Source organism: Neolamprologus multifasciatus, chromosome 2, assembly GCF_963576455.1.
Source record: "Neolamprologus multifasciatus chromosome 2, fNeoMul1.2, whole genome shotgun sequence".
Lineage (NCBI taxonomy): Eukaryota > Metazoa > Chordata > Actinopteri > Cichliformes > Cichlidae > Neolamprologus > Neolamprologus multifasciatus.
The window spans coordinates 30,289,260-30,313,939 of NC_140440.1; the positions used below are offsets into that span (position 1 = coordinate 30,289,260).

Consider the following 24,680-nt stretch of genomic DNA (forward strand, 5'->3'; position numbering starts at 1 on the left):
TACTCTCCTCCCAAGCGTATTTCTTCAGACAATGATAACGTATTCTTTTCAGTTGCCAGTAGGTACAACTGGTGATCTGACAACGTGCTATTTGAAGATGCACAAGATTTTATACGCAATACAAAATACGTGTGAAGGGGGAAAAAAGGAGAAAAAAATATAGCTGCAACAGCTGCTGCACTGCTACTGTAGAATAAATGCAGCACAGATGAAAGATGATGAGGGCCTTTTTACTTGTGGACTTCACAAACATCTTAGAACACACGCGCGCGCGCAGGCGTTCACGCAGAGAAACGCATCCACAAATGCAAAAATGCAGGAAAATACAAGGCTTTGATGCAAAAGACAACTAATTTGAAAAATAAACAGAATCTTTCCTAGCCCTGAAAATTGTTTATGGACACATAATGATGGCGAATAATCCCACATCATGTTCATCATCCCCATCTTGCTATTGGCATGTAGGCCATTATAAAATGTTAATTGTTATGCTAATCTTTTAGTGATAACTGCAGAAAGTGCATGTATGAGGAATACTTCATGCATAATGCATATTTCTTTTTATTCTCTTATAATATTTTCTCTATTTTAGTTTTCCATTTCTTTTGTCTTTCATTCTCCGCTTTTTCATTTTGAAAGGCAGTCTCTCTAAATCCAATACAGTTTCTCGCAGCGTGAGGCAGCTTCAAAGCCCTGCTCTGTGGTCAGGCCCGTCGATCCTCTCACCCACCTCCTGGTTGTTTAAGAGAGCAAAAGCACAGCAGTGCAGTTTCTTAAACACACAGATACACCCCAGCACCAACAGAGGGACCGCTGTTTGGCAAAAGAGCCTCTCTTTCTCTTTCAGTCTCTCTCACTCTCCTGCTCCTCCACTATCTCACCTTGGACTCTGACAACCCCTCCTCTCTTTACCCACCCTCCTCCATAGACCTCATTATACCAGGATACTCCTCTCTCTTTCTCTCCACCCCTCTGTCTCCCATCTAACTGGGCAGCTCCCTCATTTTACAATTCACCTTCCGCTCCTTCTCTTATGCTCACTCTATCTGTCAGTTATAGTACTCTCTATCCCTCTACCTTCATTTACCTTTTTTTTCTATCCCCAGCTACTTCAGCTGTCCTCACTCTTTACCTGGCACTCTATTCTGATGTCCTGCCTCCTCTTTATTTTTGCAGCAGCTCAATCTCTATCGCCGCCTCTGACTTACACTCCGATCTCGATGTTGCCATTCCTCATACCACACACGCAACGGCATCACACTAAGTCCAGATGGGATGCCATTACCTCGGAAAGGGAGTTGAAGTGAAAGGTGGCTATTGAAGGTTTGGTGAACAAGCCATGCCCACCCATGTCTGAATGAAGGCTGGCTTCTAGGGCCCCTTGGTGGGGAGCACGAATTGGTACACTGGAGTGCTCATTATAGCTCTGTAGGGACTGTCCTGCAGGGCATCTACTGTGTGGCTTTGGAGCTCATTACGCCAGGCAGCTACGGAGCTCAAGGCACCCAGAAGCAGCAGGGCTTGTTGCAGAGATAAAAAAGGGGAGGGCTAGCCAGATTACCCTTAATCAGAGGCACCTGTAGACAGCCGGCGCCTCCCTCCTCATTGCCTTCCATGAAGCCCCTATACCCTTCCCAACAGGCACAGACTTTTCTTGCTGCTGTAATTATTGCAATTGCTTCACTTGACTTTCATTCCTGAGCACGGAGTTGCACAGTTTGCCTTCTAATGAGAAACCCAAGCTATGATCCAGAGGTGTTATTTATTTATTTAATTATTTATTCAACACAGCATGTATAATGTCAATTATTTAAATTAGTGTGATTTTTTTTTTTTTTTTTTTTTTTCTTTGCCGGGCTCTCCCCACTGCGCCTTATTGGCACTCAACTCACACATCACACTCCTCATTATGGCGGACGGAGAGTTAATTAAGTTTTAATGTGTCATGTGCGCCAAAATGAAGGGATCAGCTTCAAATAAGCTATTATTGAAACAGGAGTTGTCACCATAAAGAAAATTCCTGGGTGCAAAGTGTTGTAAAACAGCAAAGCAAATTATTAGAACTAGAGAAAATCTATCCAAGCAAACATCTGTGTGGACACAACGGGTTTTCTTCTATAACATTTACCGTTTTCAGATTTGAAATTTTATAATCTCCTTTCTTTCACCTGTAAATTGATGCGAAACCAGTACCACCCTACAGCGAGAACAATGGAAATTCACTCTTGCCTATTTTGCATAAGGAATGTTACTGTCAGTTGTTTGGGCAAATGTCTATTACTAAAGCTGACACAATAAACAAGTGCTGACTTTGATGCGAGTTAGAGGGTGCTCGCTAAAGTCTGTTTTAAGTGCTGCAGAGATGTACAGTGGGAATTAATAAAAACAAGAACAGTGTGATGTGCATGACTGAACCACTTTTGTGATTCTCCCCTTCCTTGCACACCTCCCTTCAGGTGCTGAGATGTTCTTTGAAACCAACTGTCAAGCTGTTGTCTGTGCAGGCAGCATACAAAGAGTTCATCCAAAACCTGCACTTTTTTTGGATTCACTTGAATAAATATGTGGCTTGGCTTTTCTTACCACACCATTCGTGATATGTTTGAGACACTCACTAATCACCTTTATCAGTATCATACTTTCAGTCTAATTGAGAACAGTGTGAAGCGTAATAATGGTGCTGTGTCAGAAATATACAGGTATTGTTTTTCAAGCAATAAACACCTTATGCTACGAACGTGCCGCGGGAGAAAAGTAAAACGTCATCCTGGAATACTTAAATTGCTATTCAAATTACATTATTTAATGTCACTTAATGGGTATTAGGAATTATAAAACCAAAAAATGCATAAACATTTAAACTCCTAAGCTGCTAAAACTCTCCACCCACATTAATCTTTCATGTCACAAAACAGATTCTGCCTCAATTAAATTAATACGCCCACTTATAAAGTGGTTTCTGGATTTATGACTTCAACCGACAGTATACATTTATTTATTTATTTAATTATTTATGGGAGAGGGGGTATTGTATTTCTACAAAAGCAAAAGGAGCGCTGTGGTGAGAAATGCCACTGCTTGTGAGCAACACAAATAATAAGAATAATAATAATTAAAAAAAGAAAATAGGATCTTTGGTGAAATAATGACAAGAACCAACTGTCTGACAAAGGAAACAGTTTACTGTCACATAAATATCTAAAGAGTCTGTCACTAATCATGGAATGTGGCCTCATTATTTCAGCTTGATGAGCTGCCACACCTGACAGAAATATGACATGAATAACAAAAACAAAAGATTTGTGTTGAGAGGCTGATCGGCTCGTTCCCTCAGTGCCCAGTAAGAAGGCTTACTTCATGGGCTACACAGCACTTGCACCGTTGGGGGGAAAATCAAGTTCAAAGACGTTGTCGTCTCACAAACTGATATAAAGTGGTGAAACATTCAAAAAACATCCAGTTTTATACGTGTTTTATCTCCAAGTTTAGCAGATGAAATGGAAGCGGGACGCATTTTGTTTTGCCTGCAGTGGTAAGGCAAAAGGTGAAACAGAGAAACAAAAAGCAGGAAATAGAAAAGAAGTACTTTCAGCGTATGATGTATTTTCAATCTCTGTCATGGTCACAAATCAAAATCCCCCAAGTTTTATAAAACATGTCGAGCCACCAGCCTTCATTTGTACTTCTTTATTCTGTTTGTAGTTACGCAACGCTAGAAACTAAAAGCTAAGAGCTTCTGACAGACTTGCTGGAACTAAATTGTCATAATTTTTTTCCTGCTTACAAGATGATGGATTACCTTCATCAGGGTAAGGCCTCTAATCTAATCTGGAGCTGCTCTCATCAAACACCTCAGAGAAAGTACGCTGATCTAGGATCACTAAATATGTCCTTGTTTTTCTTCCATTTTCAACATGATCTGAAGCTAAAACTGATGTTAGATCAGCATGGGCACTTTGGAAATAATAGTCCTGATCTCATTTGTGCTCTGATCAACGACACTACCATTTATGAACATCTGCATAATCTATCTATCTGCAACGATAGATAGATAGATAGATAGATAGATAGATAGATAGATAGATAGATAGATAGATAGATAGATAGATAGATAGATAGATAGATAGATAGATAGATAGATAGATAGATAGATAGAATCTGTTTTTTAGTTCCAGCAGAAGTCTGCAATTAGAGCACTTTTTGGCTTTCCTTCTCCCTGCCCACACATAATGACACACTTGAGTTGCTAGGTCTGCCGTTCAGGATATACTACGGCCACAGTTCTCATACAAAATGACAGTGGAATGTTAACGGCAGTGTAGTGTGTTTCTTTTCTTCAGGTTGCAAGTACATTTGTTTTCATTAGGTGGGATTGGTCAGCACTCTAGGCCCCTGTGTCCAGTAATGAAGCGTACAATTGGAGGCCCGTTATAGACTCCCAGTGAAATCAAAGATATATTGATCTTAAATATTTCCATGCTCCCGTGTCTCTCTGAACAGCTGTTACCACCACCATACCACGAAAAACTCGCTGTGCCAATTTTTAGGCAATATTCAATCTTGCTTCTTGCATACCCCACTTTATTTGTCACTCTACGACAGATACATGTTGTAGACTCTGCGGTAGACTTTATGTATAAACTGCATGTCTTAAAATATTACGTCTGCAAACAATAAGGCAATGCAATCACGGCTAATGTAAAGTAGTAATGAAAACAAACCATGCGCAGAGGTGCTACACTGAGCATTAATGAAATTACAAAGCTGGAACTCAGTAGACTCCTGTCTGTATTGTGCAATGAAACAGAACAGAACAGGAAAGCAACTGATGCATGCAAGTCACAGTCACAATTACTATTTCATTAAGGAGCTGCCACCATTGGCAGACGTTCTCTGGCATTGTTGTTGAGATGCTGGCATGGGACCGGAAGGGGGGTGGGGACGTCGGGATGTCGGGTGTCGGAGGGGAAATCTGGGAGGGAAGGGGGAGCTTTGGGTGGGAGGAAACATGCTTCAATTTGGGTCATCTCCAAGTCTGCATGGGGTCGGGCGACAGAGCCTTTTCTGCACTTAATCTGAAAACACATATGGCGTAATGGGCATCCACCTGAATTAATTGCCCCAATTATTCCTAATACAAGAGAGACAGGGAGTCTGAGACATGAAAACAAAAATGGTGAAAAAAAAAAGTCATGTGGCGTTTCAGTACCGTAAAGACTTATTGCTGTAGCATGCACGCATTTAAGGAGATGAAGGCAACCTGTCAAGATGACAAGCCATCTCTTAATTGCGTTAAAAGGAGGAACATGCTCATGCTTTAAAGAGTGTCGTGTGGTTGTCGGGGGAGGAGGGGGAAGCAATCTCTGTTACCACATCTGAAGCAGCCAGGCGCCATGAGTCAAAGCTGCCTCGGAGGCCACGCTGCACCGTGCTAAACAGCTCGTGTGCATATCTCATGGCAACTTTTCAAACCCAGCCAAAAGAACCAACAATAAACAACAACGAAACATTAACAATTTCTAGTTACACAGAGAGTAAAAGGTGAAAAAGAATGTAACGGTGTTACTTGCTCGAAGTGAACTTCTGCTGTCGTGATACAGAGGAATCATTGTCCAGAATTAAATCGAAGAAAGGGTCACAGCCTGATCTCTGAGTGTGTACTGTATAGAAAAAGGGCATTTCAATCCAGACTAATATGTTAAAAAAAAAAAGCAAAACAAACTGTGACTAAAACGCCAGCATCTCACTGCACAAATAGCTGGAATTATAGCTCATTACAATTTAGTTTTAAATTAGCTTCAGTTAGCCTGACCACCTCAACCATCACAAACTGTGGCTGATGGTAGCTAATTTTTGCAGGTGTTATAGTGCACTTTATTCATCTCACTTTATGTGTAACTGGTTATGTTAATAGGATTTCAACTCAATTTATTCAAGTGCTGATCAATGGCATGCAATCTCGGCACTTCATGCATTATGTATTTTAATGGAACTCACTTGTTTTATGGCTGAATGGCTAAAGGTTAACAGTCCCAATAGGTGGGACTCCCTGAAGACTAATCTGAACTTCAAACACAGCTTCTTTTCACATTGCAAGGCAAAACCGCACAACAACAGAAAAGTTGTTTTTATCACCACCTCTTATAGCTCATTGAGAGAAAGAAGCGATTTATTACCTCACATCCTTTGCTCATATTAATTTGATTAAACTGCCCATGGATATTTTACTCTCTGTAGGAAGTGAGTGAGAGAAAACGGGGAGTTAGAGGTTGGGGAATTAGTGAGAAGGGTGGTGGTGCAAAAAGGGTCCAGGGGAAAAGTGAGGGTGGGAAATGATTAGAGGAACGTGTAGGTGGCGTGGAAGTGAAAAAAGAGACTAAGAGGGAGTAGGATAGTATAAGTAGGATAAAATCTCAGCCCAACAACAGACCTAGATATGTCACAGTTTCCATAATTATGCTAATTTCCATATCATTTAACTGGCATTTTCACATTGAAAATGAGTCATTTCACTAGTGAGATCTTAAGTCGTGTTCTCTTCAGTTTAATATGGAAAACATCCAGGCGTCTCTAAGGACCCTTGTCTCTCTCCACTGCCACTCCCTGCTCTATAAAACTGGCATGCTATTCCCAAGATGAGAGTCCCACTGGACTGTGTGAGGACTGTGCATTAAAAACCCCTCCAGTCCCTTCTAAATCTAGAAGTGGAAGACAGAAGGGGCTAGAGACACATCCCATGAGGGTCACTCGGCAGTTTTCACCTTATTGTCTTCTCAGTCATAAAAATTTGCCTGTGGCTTCTTTGGAAAATGATGTTGAGCTGCCCACAAGATGACTTTTTTTTTGTATTCTTATGGAAAGTCTACATTTTAAAAAGGCATTTTTGTCACCTTGCCAAAGAGAAGCCACTTAGAGATCTCTATTATGCACATTATGCATGAAAAAATGTCAGCAGTGTAATGGATTGTTGAAAAGATGTAAAGATTTGATCAAGGGTTATTTAGAAGCAATTGAACGATGAAAAACCAAGAAAACAATCTGGCTTTTTTGGAGCTTAAATGGACAAGTGCTGCAGCAAGCCTCACAGCTGGCCTGCTTGAATATGGATTGCACTGCAGGGATATTTTACACTATTGCTAGGTAAACAAGCATGAATGCATGAATCAATTCAGAATAAGTTAATGAGAACAAAACTGACTTGCGCAATCAAAATTTGGCCACATTAGCTGCCATTATCATTCTGTCATTGTTTTAGTTTCACATGGATGAAAGTGGATTAATGGTAAGATATATGATTGCTGAGGGAATAAGGGTATTTGGTGAGGCGAGTGGAGGCTTAAAGCTGTCAGAATATCACTTAGTCGACAAAAGATTCCAGTCAGAAACATGTAGTATAAGTTGTAAAGAAGCATTTGCCCTCAACACAGTCTGAGAAGGTTCCAGCCATTTTAACTGGCGCCATCAGTCTCCTCCAGGTAATGCAATTAGATGCCACTAATATCTTGGGATGCTCTTCAAACTGCAAAAGCACTTTTGCTAAACAGCACACACTGTAATAACTAGTGACAGCACTCAAGGAGCCAGATTGAAAAAGCTTTTGCATGTGATTGGTTCAAGTAATTGCACATACAGAATGCTCCAACTGATAGAAAACTGAAAACAGATGTTATCCAAATCTATGCTGGCTTGTTTGTGTGGTTCCCAGGCATGAGAGCTCACCTTGGATTAAAGCTCGCATACTAAATTTGGGGAGCCCGGGCAGACGTAAAGTGGAAGCCTGTGATTTCATCTTTACATCGAGACAATTGGAATAAAAACAATGATTAGAATAAAAACAAACAACAACTCTTAGGCTAAATTAAACTCTCGGACAATATGTATCTGCTCTACTATTCACATTTAGAACCACCTACTATAGCCCCAGAGTACCCTGAGAGAAGCCGTCTAGCTTCAGACCATCGATACATCACTCCAATCCTCTTGCTACTCTAACGCGGAACAGTCAAAGTCACCCACACTTAACACATACGGGCAAACAAATGCATATGAACGCACATACAGCGCATCAAGAAAATGCCATAGGGCTACAGACACAAGTAATCAAAAGTTCATTGAATCATTGTAATCTTAGCTTAAATCTCTTCACTTGACGGATTAACTGGAATATCAAAGAACACAATGCAATATAACTAAATAGGGCTGATCAGGAGCTGAGATAGTGGCTATGTATCCAGAGACACAGAGATAGAGAGACAGAGAGTGAGGGAATAGGATCTGCTTCTTGCTCCCACTATTCCCCTCAAGGCAACGTCAGGATAAATCTTCTAAGGGATTATCCCGGCTACACAATGTTCTCTGTTCTGCCCATTGTATGCCTCTTTAAGCACAATTGATAAATTAGTTATTTATATTGTGCATGGATCAAAGTCAAACACTGGATTTTCTTTTGATTGTCTGGTTTGGGAAGCATTACAAATAATCGGCTGCGTGTGTTCTGTCTATGCCAAATTCCACGTGCAGACATGTACGACTCTGTATATGATTATATTACATAGAGGATGGAATTGCTAACAGGCTAACAGTTTCACTTCTTTATAGCCAAAATGTATTTTTTCACATAGACAGATCTTTGACAGAGACGTATATAGCTCAATAGGGGCCCAATCAGTCTTAAATGACTTACACATGGGATCGCATATCTCTTAGGGAACCCTTCTGCTTTTAATTTAAGGTAAACTAATAGCTTCATTTATTTGTAATTAGAAAAAAATAATATCTGCTTTAACTGTGTCTTATCCTCTCCACTTCCTGCTGGCAGCTCTCTCTTCAAAAGTTCATGAATTTTAATTCATTTTGGTGGTTAGGCCAATCCCCTGTTGTATGAAGCGACAGAGTTTTAGTCAAATTGAATTACCCTCTCTGTGTTTCACTGCACTCACCTCCTACTGTCCTCATTTCTCTCATTCTCTTTCTCCTCCCTTCCTCCTCGCCTTCCTTTCATTTTACTCTTCCTCTGCTGCCTTATTTTACCTATCCCTTACAACTTCCTTATTTTCTTCATACACCGCCTCTAGACAGCAGTAAGTTGTATGTCTGTGTTTTAACTCTGGTTGCCCCTAGCACATGTAAATGACTTTGGCACTTGATGTTTGAAGAGAAAAGATGAAGAAAAAATCCCTAAGTGCAAAATCAAACAGATAAGAGCCAAGAATCTTCACGTTGCTGGGGAATGTGTGTCTTGACATGCACCGCCTTTCATGTTTTCCTTTAAAGTAGTCAAGGACAGTTCGTTTTGGAGGAATTCTAATCCTGAATGTTAAGGATATGATTATGGGCTCCATTTCTGTAACATATTTTTTTTTTTTTATGAGAAATCTAATGGAGGGATAACGGGAAGTCTCTATAACTTTAATATTGAGCAAACCTGATGTGTAAAGCCTCTTGTGTTATCACCCAGCCCCATATGTGTGGCATTGAACTCCACCAGTCACAGCTATATAATAATATAACGATAGTAAAAAAAAAAAAAAAAAATGCAAAAGAGTAAAAATCTCACATGTCAGGAAGTTGGTTTCCTGGTGTGTTTGATGTGACCCACATTACAACTTGTCATTCAAATGACCTCTGAGGTGTTATCTCCAAAAGGCAAACATGGCAGCATTACTCCCCCTTCCTACTTGGTAAGGATGAAAATATCTGACTTTGCAAAGATTCTGTCTCTCTGCATCTGCAGTATCATATTTTCAAGGTTAAATGTTATATTAAAAATATGTGAGATGATGGTGTTACAGTAAATGACGGGGATAAACCCATATCCCTAACAGAGTTTCGGTCAAATAAAATCATGGTTAAGCAGTTCTTAGTGACTACAAAATACACCGTCCTAAGCTAGTATGTATTATTGCAGGGTCCACCTTACAGTATAAAGCGCCTTGAGGCGACTGTTGTTTTGATTTGGCGCTCTATAAATGAAAATTGAACTGAATTGAATTGAATGTCCTGCATATATATATATATATATATATATATATATATATATATATATATATATATATATATATGCCCATGATCAGGTACTCAGCTGGTATAATAAGTTGGCCAAAGGAGGAGATAGAAGCCACTGACATAAAGACAAGAAAGCTCCTTACCATGCATGGAGGGTATCACCCCAAGTCCAGCACCCTGAGGCTGTACGCTAAGCAGAATACATTAGGAAGATGGCCCCAACTGACCGAGTGCTCAGTGAATACCTCAGGCAGCAGAAACCCAAGAAAAAGGAGGGAGACGAGGAACCATCATGGAAGGACAGGCCCCTGCACGGAATGTACCACCGGCAGATAGAGCAGGTGGCTGATATCCAGAAATCCTACCAGTGGCTGGACAAAGCTCGACTGAAAGACAGCACAGAGGCACTAATCATGGCAGAACAAGAACAAGCTCTGAGTACAAGATCCATAGAGGCTGGGGTCTATCACACCAGGCAAGACCCCAGGTGCAGGCTGGTGCATGCCCCTGAGACAATCCAGCAGGGTGTAAGATGCTAGCAGGCAGGGCATACATGGAACGCCATAACCAAGTGGCCGACATAGTATAAAGAAACATCTGTGCCAAATATGGCCTGGAAGTCCCGAGGTCAAAATGGGAGACGCCCGCAAGGGTTATGGAGAATGACCGAGCTAAGATCCTGTGGGACTTCCAGATACAGACGGACAAAATGGTGGTGGCTAACCAACCAGACATAGTGGTGGTAGACAAACAGAAGAAGACGGCCGCAATGATCGATGTAGCGGTTCCGAATGACAGCAACATCAGGAAGAAGGAACACGAGAAGCTCGAGAAATACCAAGGGCTCAGAGAAGAGCTCGAGAGGATGTGGAGGGTGAAGGTAACGGTGGTCCCAGTGGTAATCGGAGCACTAGGTGCGGTGACTCCCAAGCTAGGCGAGTGGCTCCAGCAGGAACAACATCGGAGATCTCTGTCCAGAAAAGCGCGGTCCTAGGAACAGCTAAGATACTGCGCAGGACCCTCAAGCTCCCAGGCCTCTGGTAGAGGACCCGAGCTTGAAGGATAAACCGCCCGCAGGGGCAAGCTGGGTGTTTATAATATTTACCTTAAAATATTATATATTTTAAGGTAAAGACCCCACTTACTGAAGAGAAAACCCCAAGCAGTTTAGAATGAGTATAAAAAGCAAAATGATTATATTTTGCTGGAGGTTAAGTTGAGAAGTAGAGTGGGAATAATAAAACAGTTTAAAAAGTGGAGAATTTAGGCTCTTTCGAGTGATCTTTATTAAGAATATGTTGTAACTTCTGGTGTGGAGTGCTTTGTCCTTCTCTGACCTGGATCATAAACAGTAAACCCATTAGAAAGAGAACACCAGATGACAAATAACCCAGCATCATGCTGAGCATTCATCTGCCGTATTTGTCTGAGTGACAAAGCAATTCTTGCTGGCAGGGCGGGTCATCTTACAGGCTTGCTATGCATGTAGCCAATACAATACACACTGCACATAACTCAGAATCAACTCCAGTGATCTTACTGATCACATCCGTAATCTATTAAGGTGAAAAAATTACCATCTATTGACACATCCATTCTTTGAGCCCCACAGAGGCTTAATTGAAATTGTCTGGAGGGAGACACAGAGCTCCATTTTTACCCAGCATGTCTTTAAGCATTGAAGTAAGCAGTTCTTCATTGACAAGTTGGCTAAGACTCCACAACTTAACTAGAGAGACTGGACACCCCTGGCAATCTCTTTGTTGTATCTAAATATAGTGAGTCCCATAAGTCCCTCTTGTAAAAAAAATAAAAAATAAATTAGGGAGAATTCATTGTTTCATTACATCCCCCTACTCTGATTTACATACACAGCAGAGGAAGAGTAGTTTTGTTTTTTGTTTTTTTTTTTACCATGGCTGTTGCAAGAATCTGTTTACTGATCCCCAGCAGAATAGCAAGGCACAAAAACAAGCCAGAGATCCACTCAGTGCACCCTTCCCTCAAGAGGTAGACATGATCTCATGTTATCCATGTTTTCCCCAAAGTCATATGTGCATCATGTCAGTGAGACTCAGAGTCTGGAACTCAGCCTTTTCAGTCACTTTGTTAAATAATGTATCAAAGTGCTGAATAGAGTTAAGTTGAGATGAATGCAAGATTCAGTAATGCATCATCGTTTGTGATGTCTTCATTTGCTTGATGTTTTACTTCCCTATATGTGATGCATACTTAAGTACTTGGATGAATCTTTATATTCCTAAAAAAAACTTTCATTGACTCACTGCCACTGTACTTTGCTGTGCACTTGCGCTAATAGAGCCCTTTCTTAACGTTTGTGAGTAAGTAAGTCTCCCTTTGTTTAGTCAGTGTCCAGAGCTAATGCATAGCAATAGTATTCTCATGAGTCACTGCATGTTTTGATGCTTTGCACTCTCATCATATTGCTAATATTGTTGGACAGTCTAAGAAGTATGTCACAAACTATAGTTTTCAGGAAAAACCATTCAGAAAGTGGTGCTCTGACAACAAACAAAAAAAACAAACTTGCATATCTATAGAGTTGAACTCAGAATGGACTTGCTTCAAACTTATACAGGAGTACCAATCATTCTGAAAGTCTTCCTAAGCATGCTGGTCACTGTTTGCATCGGAAAGTATTTCCACAATGCACTCCCAAATGATTTGCAGACATCGGCTGATGTGAGTCGGCAAACAAATGTGGTGTGTCTGGGTGACCTTAATCACTTCCAGGTTCATCGAGACTCAGATTTCACTTGTGTGCCTTATTTCAGGTCATTGCCTCAAAGTCAAAGTAGGGCACAGTCATTATCTGAGGGAGCATCACACAATCATCCACACAATACAAAAAGGTCGGCACAATTCACTGAAGTCATTGAAGTGTTGTCCATTATTTCTGGGTTGGAACACATGTCTGCTCCATCACAGGGAGTGCATATCTATATGTGTGGATTACAGGTAATCTAAGTTGTGCCATTCCATTTCTTTTGCCGAAAAGTGTATATAAAAAGATATATTGTGGACATTCTGTAAGATCAGTACTGTATGACACTAAGATGTTCAAATCTATGTGTACAAACTCCTACCTTTTGGTTTCATTAGCTAAAGAGAAACAGAATTATCTTACCAGCACAAAATGCAAATAGAGTAAAAGCGTTCTGTTATACTTATGTTTTTAGTTTATAACACAGTCATAACACAATTATAATGCAGTCTTAACAGCAGTTTTATCTTAAAAGGTGAGTGTTAAGCACAAGTGTCTGACATGAAGCCTTATCATTTTATAAAGAGTCTCTTGCCATTCAAAAAATACAGACACTGTCAGAATACTATAAAATAGTATGACTGATCTTGGGAATGGCTTGCTGCTGTTTTCGAATACTGTATGCATTGAAATTCTGTGTGCCAATCTATGACTTTCTCACACATTACTAAAGAAGACTTTTCCTTGATTCTATTATCCTTTTGCATTTCAAGATCTTGGTCTCTTTCCTTTTCTTATTGTGGCATATGTTTCCAAGCACTGGAGCTAAAGTTTTCAGTGCTAGCTGCTGCATAATAAAAGCCGTTTCTGAAGGCATGGTGTCAAAAAGCTAAGTTAAAGGCACTGATGTGTTCTGTTTTGTTTTTGTGAACCTCAAAGAGCCAGCGACGTCTTAACTCTGGTACAAGGAAAGGTCCAAGCAATTAGTATGAGCTGCATGATGCGTGTTACCACAGCCTAGCATTAGCTTTATGTGGTTCACCATCTAATATTCTCTGTTAATGGTTCTGTACATACCTCCTTGCTGACATCAGCTTTCAAGCACATCACATTGAATAAAATTTTATTACGAGGAAGCACTTAAATAGCACAGCACAGACGAGAAGAAACAAATGCAATAACTGCATCAATTACAGCAAGTATCACACAAAGATATCAAGCTGTGCTGATAGGTGCAATTACAATGTATAATGTTTGTGCGTCTCATGCAAATTGTTTCGAAAATGACCGTTCCCCTCAAAAGGCTTGTTCGAGAGCGCTTGACTCTTTTGCTTGTGTCTGGATGAAGTGAGAGCGCACAAAGACAATCAGCATGTCATTGTGTATATGTGGATTAACTTTGCACCGTGTACATGTTTGAGTAGGATGGATTCTGGGCTGCTTGTCTTTTGTGCTTCTACACCAGACTGAGCCTGACAGCTATGCACAATATCCTGTTATAGCACACAACTGCAGAGACAAAGAAAAAAATGGATGCAACAAATGCTTTAGTTAAATAGTCCTTCCGCTCGCATATGCCGTGCACAGTTCTAATTAGTCAATGGGCTGATCTCATTTCTTCAAATGCTTTTGTTGCAGGTGTCCAGTCCAAGCTGAGAAGATTGCCGGAGGTATTAAGTTTAGAGAGGTAGACTTAGGGAACCAATATAAATGACTTAATGGATTACATGCCGTCATGCTTACAGCTTACATAAATGCTACTGAAGATATTGCAGTCCAAAAACCAAAAAAAGTTACTGTTGCTCCTTTTTTTGACAGTTAAATTGTATACTTACAATTTTCAGGGAGAAGAGAGTCTTAACATGTATTAATTTTTAATATTGGCTGTTTACTGGCTTTTCTTTAATTACCTTAAAACTTTGATGGGAACTTGGCTTGTCTCTGTCTCTTTTTATAATACGTCAGCCCACTAGAGGTTCAGTCCTGAAGTGTTACAATTACCCTCAAGAACTTTTTGGGGGTTTGTAGTGTGTTTGTGTGTAACCACACTGAGGAAAAAGCCTCAAAAGGGAGTGTTAATGGATATATCACTTGTGGGAAGTCGTCTTACTCACTGGATACGGTATGTCCACTGCACCAGAACAGCAAGTGTTCAAAATGCAGTGATTAGCGCAGTGTCCAGTTAATTTTAACAGGGTTTGCAATGGGACTAATCAGGAATTAAGAGTTGGCATCTACTTTAAATCGCCTTCTTTACGCATTCGTGGGGGGATACTGTGAGGATGGGAAAAAAGCAATTGTCTGCGGTCTCCTGATTATCCCCTGCAAAAGCCTATAATCTGGCTGAAAGTACTTAAAGAGTCAAGCAGCAAAATAAACAACATTGATTATCATCCCACTGTTCTTTTTTTCCCCCTCAAAGTAGACCAAGCAGAGAGGGAGGGGGATGAAGGTTAAGGTTGTGCCTTCCCCCGTCAGCGCCATCTGCTTGGGCAAATGTTAAGGCAAGCTAAATACCCCCTGATTCCTCTGTTCAAACCAGATTATCAGCTATTCTAAGGAGGCGGACGAGCATCTTATCATCTCCCAATCTCTTTTACAAAAGCAAATCAAGAATTCTGCAGGAGGATTACCAGGATTAAGGGGAGCACAGACATAGCCTTCCTTGGACATTGTCTTTAAGTTGCCGCCTTCTAGTCTGGCCACCTTCAGCTTGCAAAAATTCATGCATCTTGTCATGACAACATCCTTAACACTGACTAATTCTCTTGAGCGAAGACATTATTCCTAGGAGTGGTTGTTTTTGTCACACGAAGTATTGTTAGCCTCTTTCAAAAAGAGTAGTGTTCAGATCCAGACAGCTGAACCCTGATTTGCATATCACCAGTCATTACATGCCATCAGTCAAGCAACCCAGCTACATTTCAGAAAAGAATATCTGCTTCGCACAATTTTGACAGCATCACATAGTATTAAACAGTGATCCATAGTGGGAAGTGGCAATGAAATAGCACAATAGGTTGCCATGCAGGTATTCTACTGTATGCTTTAAAAAAAGTAAAACTATTAATTCTCTCACAATGGGACCAATGATCACACCCGCTCCATCACAGCTACACACTTCCCAGACTGCATGCCCTGACATTATTGAATTAACAGGAAAAAAAATACAACAGCAACAGTAAACTACAATGAACACTAAAAGTAGTTAAAGAACAGTAACACTAATGACCCTTCACCAGATAATATCAGTGGCAAATTAGAACCCAATTTATTTAAACCTTTGTCCACAGATAAAATCCTCTGAGGATGCAGGAAAAAATCCACTCACTGCTGCGAATCATATTTTACGTCTTCTAAAAACAGTACTGTGTGAAGTTACTTGCAGAATATGACATTTGACTCCAAATCGTTTTGAGGAATAACTTTCTTGTAGTTAAATTACACCAAATGAGATGAAATGACTCCAGCACTTGATTTTACTCTGTATCAGCACACTGCTGTGGCTGGTAATGAGGAACTAATTTAAACTCAAACAGCCTTTATGTAAGTGTTTTGTTTTTTTTTTTTTTGCAGATGTCCACGACATGTTATTGCACCATTAATGCCCAGGTAGCGAAAACTGATAAAGAAAAAAACCCAAACATCAGGGCTGGACTGGGACAAAAAATCGGCCCGGGCATTTTGACTAGAGACCGGCCCATCAGGTATTATAGGAAAAATCATAAAGCCTTTGAATGAAAACAGACGCTGTTGTGACAGTGATGTACACTGTCTTGTTGGTCTATGTATGATTTCTATACGTTGTACATCAGATAAAAACTTTGGTTGTAAGATTCAGATAATTATTTAATAAAAGCTAGATATTTTAAATGAGAATAAGAAAGAAAAGTATTTCTTTGTGCCCCCCTCTCCCCGCTAATGCCCCACCTGCCCCCCTGGCAAAGCTTTGCTAGACCCGCCCCTGCACAGTTACCAGCTGTCAGCTACACAGAAAGGATCCTGGTGTTATTTGTCTCTCAGAAACAGTTCATAACTTCCCTTCAACTTATCCATGTCACCTAAAAGGTAAACCTGTTTCTCCATCACCTGTTCAGCTCTGATGATTCAGTAAGGACATCGCCTGGTTTCATCTTCATGTTTCCCTCTCACCAGATAACCAAACCGACATAATGACCAGCAGCTTTTACAGCTGTGGCTCCAGCAAACATCAGCTGATACTAGAAATTAATATTAAATAAATTCTAACAACAGCTGATCAAGCTTAAACGTGCTGCTGTTGTTTAGCACGGCAACCGCTGGTTTCCTCTTTCCCGTGCAAAGTGGGCGATAAACAAACAAGAGAGAAAAGCCAATCAGCTGATCATTGAGCAGTTTCACGATTGAATGAGAGAAGAAGAGACAGCTGACAGCGTAAAGACAGAGAAAAACTCCAGCTATGTGTCTTTTTCCATTGTAGCTGAAGTACAGGACAAACTGTGTTCCTTTTCACCTCAATACAAAACACGTAATATTTTCTCTGAATACGAGACAATTCAGAGAAATTGTTTTTTAGGGGACGGTTGGCAACTCTACAAACTAACCTTATGAATAAAATAAACTTCACTATCAGTAACATCATAGCACCCACCCAGCTGTAGAAACTCCATCATGCTAGCTAGCGCGCAGTACGAGTTATTGTAACTGTAAAAAGTCAGCACAACGAAAATAAACTCCACCTAAACTTGGTTTATATTCGACCCAGATAGACTGCAGGTCATAACTTCTTACCTGAAGTTCAGTTCACCTGACACTCTGACCGGTGGCCGCCTCGGGTCTCTCCTCCTGCTGCCTCACCTTTCCCTCATCCACCTGGCCTCTTGTGGCAGCTCCGCCATAGCCACCACCAAACAACTGAGTTATTTTTACACATCTGCCAGCATCTGGCCAATCCATCACCTCTCATTGTTTATACTGTTATAAAAATAAATAGATATGCCCGATGGCCAGTCCAGCTATGCCAAAAATATAAAACAGAATAGCAATTTTACATTTTGCCTAATCTTTACAGTACTCTCTTTTTTTTTTTACAGGGGAATTAGAGCTAAGTGGACATGGGCGAAGCAAAGCTTGAATCCACACGAGTACCTCAAAGAATTGTGGGATAAGGGAAATGGGAAGGCTGCTATCTGCTGAAAAATGTTGTAAAGATCATTTATCTGTATGAAGTAATGTACATTCACAAAAGATAAAATGCAATAAAATATAATAATATAAATCAGGTCCTGATAAAGCCATGCTAACCCACCCGAAACTGTGATTTAAGAATTTTATGTGGTCATTAATCAAAAGGCATTATTAAGCCCACACAAGCGATCACAATGGATTTCTTTACCTGGGATATTTTTGGAAATACAGAGGCACACTAACTGTCTTAAGGGCACACCAGCCAACCATATGCTCCTTGCACACTAACGGTGTCCACTGTTTTAGATCACACTTTTAACAAGGAACAAACAATTGTACAAGCAATCGATGTTCTTCAGATGCCTGCTCCACAGTCACACCTCGTTTAATCAACACAATTGTTTTCAATGAAAACAATCTCCGGGCTGTAGAGCTACTCAGTGTCTCAGAAAGAACCACACGGCAGGCTTCCACACTGATTTGATTGTTGCACACACAAAGGTAGATAGACCACTGCAGCTATGGGGGATGATTGAATTATTCAGTTTGGCAGAGATTTGGCAGCAATTGTGTGGAGTGTTGCCTTGAGTGGAGTGCAACAGAAAAAAAACACACAGCATCTTCTTGTTTCCTGCACCACTGCACAGCACATGCATAAATAGCCTCTGCTTACACAGTCAGTATTGCTTCAGGACAACTTCACATCATACCCTGAGCATGCTTGCTGCTTGTTAAATTGACCTACACCTCCCCAAAGACAACCAAACTATTAAATGCCTTCACTTTAACCTCTGTTATTCTCTATAACATAAAAAGACATCAAATATATGCAATACCATCCTCAGAATTCACCATGCGTTTAAAAAGTGAACTTACAAAGCAACTACGGCAATCATTTGGTTTAAAAATCTGTAATCTTGAATTGTAATTTTATACCGTCTACAGCCTATATCAATGATCCCAGAAGAGAACGTGAGTGACTTGTAAAATCAATGTGTAATGGTTTTTGCCTACTCAGTTACTCCTTTGCAATCTAAACCACATAAATAACAGACATGCTTTAGTTTTATGTTACATTTATTAGAGGCAAAGAACTGATAACAGGGCTGATGTACTGATTGCACTGATTCCATGCATTCTCAAGGTTGAGGAAAGTCACTGGGCCAGCTATGCAGTCTTTGTCTGGTATAACAAACTTCACACATACTTTCTGAGTATTGTGAAGTATTCCCAACTAGTTATTAGGATGCAATCTTAAATAACGAAGTGAATAGCTGACATTACAGGAAAACAAGAAGCCACTGTCTAAATGATGAAGCAAACAAAGTGGAAAAAGAAACATATCCATATAATTTAATGAAGGGCATTTAGCAAGCCTCTCCACGAACATAACCACTGGCCGCATGTGCGTCTGTGTAAAGCCCAGCATGTTGGTCCATATATATGATGCTCCAGCTGCAGACGTATCATTGCATTATACAATAAGTAATCAAACTTAATACATATAACTTGCTTCCTGGCCTGGTAAATGAAATTGAACACTGCCGTCTCATAAATCATGAATCAATATGTCAACAAAGAAACTCTGCTAATGCTTTGCTCAGTGACACGCTGTAATGTAGCTATGGGGCGAGCTTTAATAGCCATATAAAAAGATAGAAGTACTGGATTTTGTGTGCCTTTTCTAACAACCAAAAAATGAAAAAAACAAACAAAGAAAAACAGTGATTCACAGACAGAGCTAGAACCCAGCATCCACTGAATAAATTTCCTTTTTTTGTTTCTTTCTTCCTTCTTAATTTGGACTTTGCACCAAGACGCTGGAAAAAACTCCATCTAACACATACCACTCATGAACAAATGTCAATACTCATTAATAGTTGGCTGTTAAATTTATTTATGGTTCATCTGAAAACATGTATTGCCTAATTATATATGAAAGAAAAAAATCAAGCTGAATTTTTGTTCCTCAAAGAGATACATCTACCTTATTATCTATCTACGCTCTCTGTTTTTATGCCGAGACGATGCATTTATCAGGTTTACATTTATCTATTAATAGAAAGTTGACATTTATGCACTCTCCATTGGAGAACGCTTTTCTTGAGTGTGCACCACTTTCTCAAATCACCAAGGACACTTTCCCCACGGGAACTGATTAGCTCGCTTGGTTTCAAACTATGAAGTAACTCTGATAAGCAATTAAACATTTTCTGTTGTCTCGACTCAGACTTTGTTTTATGTCTTTCAAGTCTGTATTTTTGGATCAAATCCGCATAAACACCACATAACACAATGTTTGAGCAGTGGTTATTGTACTTTCTAGCATCAGTCTCTCTCAGATGTGTAAACCCCTGTTTTCGTGCCCTACTGTACATCATAACAGCAGAGTTATCTTTATCGAATGATCATTATCAGCTCTCATGGAAGGAAGATAAATAAAAAAAAAAACGTGTCGGTCCAAAAAAAGCTCCTGTTTGGCTGTTTTCTGTCTCTGCACTTCAAAGGATACGTTCTTCTTGAAATTTCCATAACTTTTTTATCTGTAATCTGTTCCTAATTAGCGATGTAAATCATTGTTTTTTGTTTCTTTTGCCTATTTAAATGCTATACTGTTGCAAAATGTAGAAGAAATGTATGGGTGTTTTTCTGTGGCTGAAATTGAACTATTAATGCTGCCTCAACCAACACAACTACATATATTTTTTACAGGCCACAGCCTGTTTTACCAATACTTAATGTCACCAACTAAGTGTATATGAGAAAAACAACAAATTATTCTACAACATGTGCTGGCCTCATTATAGTCTTACTGTTCTCATCAGGCAGACACGGCATCGTGTGCAGAAAACTGTGTGATGTAAACTAATATTGGATGCTTAAAACAATGAATAAGAAGAGTCATCGAAATATGCAATACAATGCAAAAGACTTTAATAAATTTCAGAAGCGCACACATACATAAACAAAACATTTACAGTTTTCTCCACACTGGCAAATCAAAGTCAATTACAAAGATCATGTAAGGTGCATATTGTACTTCACATTGAATAAAAGTGAGGTTTCTGTCTCCCTTACAAGGACAAAAGCTTTCCCCTGCATGTTTTTTTTTTTTTTGTCTTTTCCCCAAAGATCAGGCAAATCTAATTATTACACAGTGCTAGGATGCTATGTATATTTCATACTGTGGCTCCTACGCAGTAGTGAATACATTTGATACCATAATTACATGAATATACCTCCTTAAATAATAACAACCTGCCTTACAAAGAGGTGACACACATAAAATTAAAAGCTTTAAAATGGACACAGCCTGTACAACCATGACAGATCAAAGACTGGAACAAAATGAAAAAAAGGCATCTTGTCTGTGCAGTCATTTCATTTAACTATATATAGGAGGGAAAACAGCACCTACCCAAGTCAAGCCGCACATCTCTAACTGACTACACAGACTTTGTCCATTTTAATTACTCTAATTCTATGTTTATATTTCTGTACTGAAGTTGCCTTTTAGGCCTTACCTATTAAAGACGTTTAGCTTACCAATTAACAGGATTATTGAACAATAACGCTGCAAATCCATCGAGCCAGTTACTGGTGTGCATGGTAGAAATGATTCAATAAGACATAATGTGTCATGATGGTCCTATGAGTGGAGAAAAAGTAGAAAAAAGCGTTGCTCTGAATATTAAGTGCATCATAGTGGATTTTTTTTTAAATCAAATCTTAACTTATTGCTTGTTTTTAAACTCAATCCTGGAGTACCTATTTATTTTGGTGTTCAGTGTTGTTCTCATCAGAAAATACGTTTCTCTTTTTTTCAGTGTAAATAAGTGTACAAAGTGAAGCACTTTTTGCTTGAACCCAAGAAATATTAATGACTGCCAGAGGATTATAATTACGATTTTTTTTCCCCAACCATCTGGAGTCATTTTAATATGGGTCCCAACAGTTAAATCAGTTCTGACTTCGAAATAGTAAGCGACACACAAAAGGTTAGGCTTAGTGCTCTTCAAATCTGCCCTACATAAACAGCTTTTGATTATAACCCCAGCAGTTAGTCCTTTGTGATTGTGGCTTAGCTCAAAGTATTAAACTTGTCCTACCATTTCTACCAGTGTAATAACAGCATGGCGAACGGTAGCACAGCTAAAAAGCACTGCGAATCTGTTGGTATTGTAGGGCCATGCATGCATCTGCAACATCAGCCACACTTGTCACCAACAATGTAATCAGCTGCAAAAGTGGAAATAAACGAGGCAAAGGGTGACAGACATGATACACTGTGAGCGGACTCAATACTAATGGAAGCCTACAGATCATAGGCTTTGCAGCATAAATATATTAAAAGTCATTAGTTCCATGAGCAAGCCCAGATAGAGCAACATCAAATGATACAAAAAATAGAAAGTAGGAAAATAAAAATGGCCACCAGGCAGTTTTGAAAACAAAGCAAATAAAAGGCAATCAATAAATATAAACACCATCAACTCTGTGATAGATATACATACATACATATAAACATACTTTACAGATCTACTGACTGTATTTGACACCTATTTTACAGAGTGGGTGCTGGAGTGGGACATTTTTTGAGGAGGGTATGGGGCATACAATATCATCCCCACTGACATAAGGTAAATAATAGCAGAGGACTCAGTAAAGCATTTCCAACTTCCAACAGATTCACATGAAGGGTTTTGTCAAGTTTCAGGCAGCAACATGAAGCATTGTCTGTTCTTTTCTGAGACTCCCCTTCCCCTTCCCCCCCACCCCCTCTAAATTCATCTTTTCGCTCAATTGTGTGAAGAGGTGTGGTTTGAGGCTGTAGAGGCAGTAAAGTACTTGTTTTCACCTCTTCAGTTCTTGCCTTCCTCCTTTCCTCCCTCTGCCCTCTCACTCTCTCTTTTTTCTTTCTTTTCTCTCTTTTGGGAGCTAGAGATTGATTTTAATCCTGTGGGAGCGAGCTGTACCTGTGCCACAGAGTGTGCCATAGTGTGGTGGTTTCAGTGCCATCTCCTGAAATATAGAGAGACAGACAGATATAGGGAGATTGTAGTTACAATATCATTGAGCTCTGAGCAGCCTATGCTGTAGCCTTATCAACGTAGCCGTGTGAGGCTACGTTGAACACTGATTAAAGAAAACTCCAAAAAGAGTGTGGATGATATTTAAAAAAATAAATAAAAAAAATAAAAAAATAAAGCATTCTTCAAGGTACGGCTGGCAATCAAGTCATTATGGTGTCAGGTTTCCTTGAAGAATGCTACAGGTGTCACACATTTGTGCATTTTCCTGTACTTATCAGAGCATGCAATCTCATCCAATTACCACTCCCAATTTATCTTTTTTTTTCTCTCCCACCACACTAGTGCAGCACTCTCCATTTCCCCTCAAAAAAGAAAAAAAATATATTTGGATCAATTTAGGCCCAGTCTTTATTTCGGACCCTTGCCAGTGGGTCCTCTGATATGTACAGAATATTACATTTTGCTGTTCCTCACAAAGGTACCAACATATCTGCGATTGGGAAGAATCTGTCTTGATAGTGCTCACATTAACAAAGCACAGTGATTACAGATGCAATGACTCAACAATGACTCAACAGAAATAAACAAATAATAATAATAAAATGCAAAAAATGACCAAAAAACCCTACTACAAACAAAACCATAATCAGTTGCAAGGATTTGAAACTGATCACCTTGTGAAATCATAGCTTTAATGCCCGTCTGTGCACCCACTACCATTAAGCACAAACATCCTGCAATCAAACATCAAACTATAGGTGGCAAGTGTGACTGGTCCATTCCTTCCCCCGCATAAATAAAAGATGTTTGCACAAATAAGGTTTAATATTGCCTTTGTTATCCAATACATCTATAAAATACCTTTATTTATTCAATGTCCAGTACTGTGGTCATCCAATTTCTTGATATTTTGCTATATTTTTGGAAATTTATTAAAAAATGTGCAAAGATACATGGGAATACAGTATCCACGTAAGGCAAAAACAATGCTTATACAATTCTGACCAGCTTCAAAGTCAATATTTGGTATGACCAACTTTAATCTCTAAGACAGCCTGAACTGTCTTAAGCATTCTTGTAATTTCTTTAAATCGTCTCCATGAATAGTTCTCCAGGCTTCTTGAAGGACATTCAAAGCTCTTCTTTGGATGTCGGCTGCCTTTTGTTCTGTTCTTTGTCATGATGATCCCACACAGGTCCAGACTCTGGAGAAGCCAATCCATGACCGAGTGTTCCACTCTGTGCTTTTCCACCCAGGTTTATTTTTACATTATTGACAGTGTGTTTGGGATCATTGTCATGCTGGAAAATGAAGCCATTGCTATTTAGATGCTTTCCAGAAGGTATTGCATGGTGGATCAAAATTTGATGACACTTTTTGATGTTAGTAATCAATTTTGACAAGGTTCCCAGAACCACTGGTTAAAATGGATCCCAAAACCATGACAAAGCCTCCACCATGTTTTACATACATACTGACAATGATTTGAAACAAAAAAGTTACATTTGGCTTAATTAATTCATCAGACCTGTCGCCACTGAGTTTCAATCCAGTTTTTGTGTAATTTGACATACCTCAGTATTTGTCCATTGACCACTGGCACCATGTTTTTGTGTCACATTTAAGCAAAACAGGGCCTATATTGTAGAGGCATCACTGGCTTATCCCTTGAGTTATGTGTTTTTTATGCTATAATAATAAAACATTCCTCTAAAACTGGTCAGGTAGAGGGATTTGACTGAAAAAGAGA

General features: G+C 39.6%; 1 protein-coding gene across 3 annotated transcripts in view; it reads right to left on the reverse strand.

Annotated features, from left to right (window-relative positions):
* The window catches only part of pcdh11 (protocadherin 11), a 134,166-nt gene that overhangs the window by 89,795 nt on the left and 19,691 nt on the right, over positions 1-24,680 (reverse strand). Inside the window, exon 4 of one of the 3 annotated variants that reach the window (XM_085170554.1) lies at positions 21,619-22,918. The exons of the other annotated variants lie outside the window; for them this stretch is intronic. Coding sequence (XP_085026680.1) covers positions 22,835-22,918 — 84 coding nt within the window. The 3' untranslated portion in view covers positions 21,619-22,834. Of the gene's footprint in view, positions 1-21,618; positions 22,919-24,680 lie in introns of those variants that run through there. 3 annotated transcript variants of the gene reach the window in all.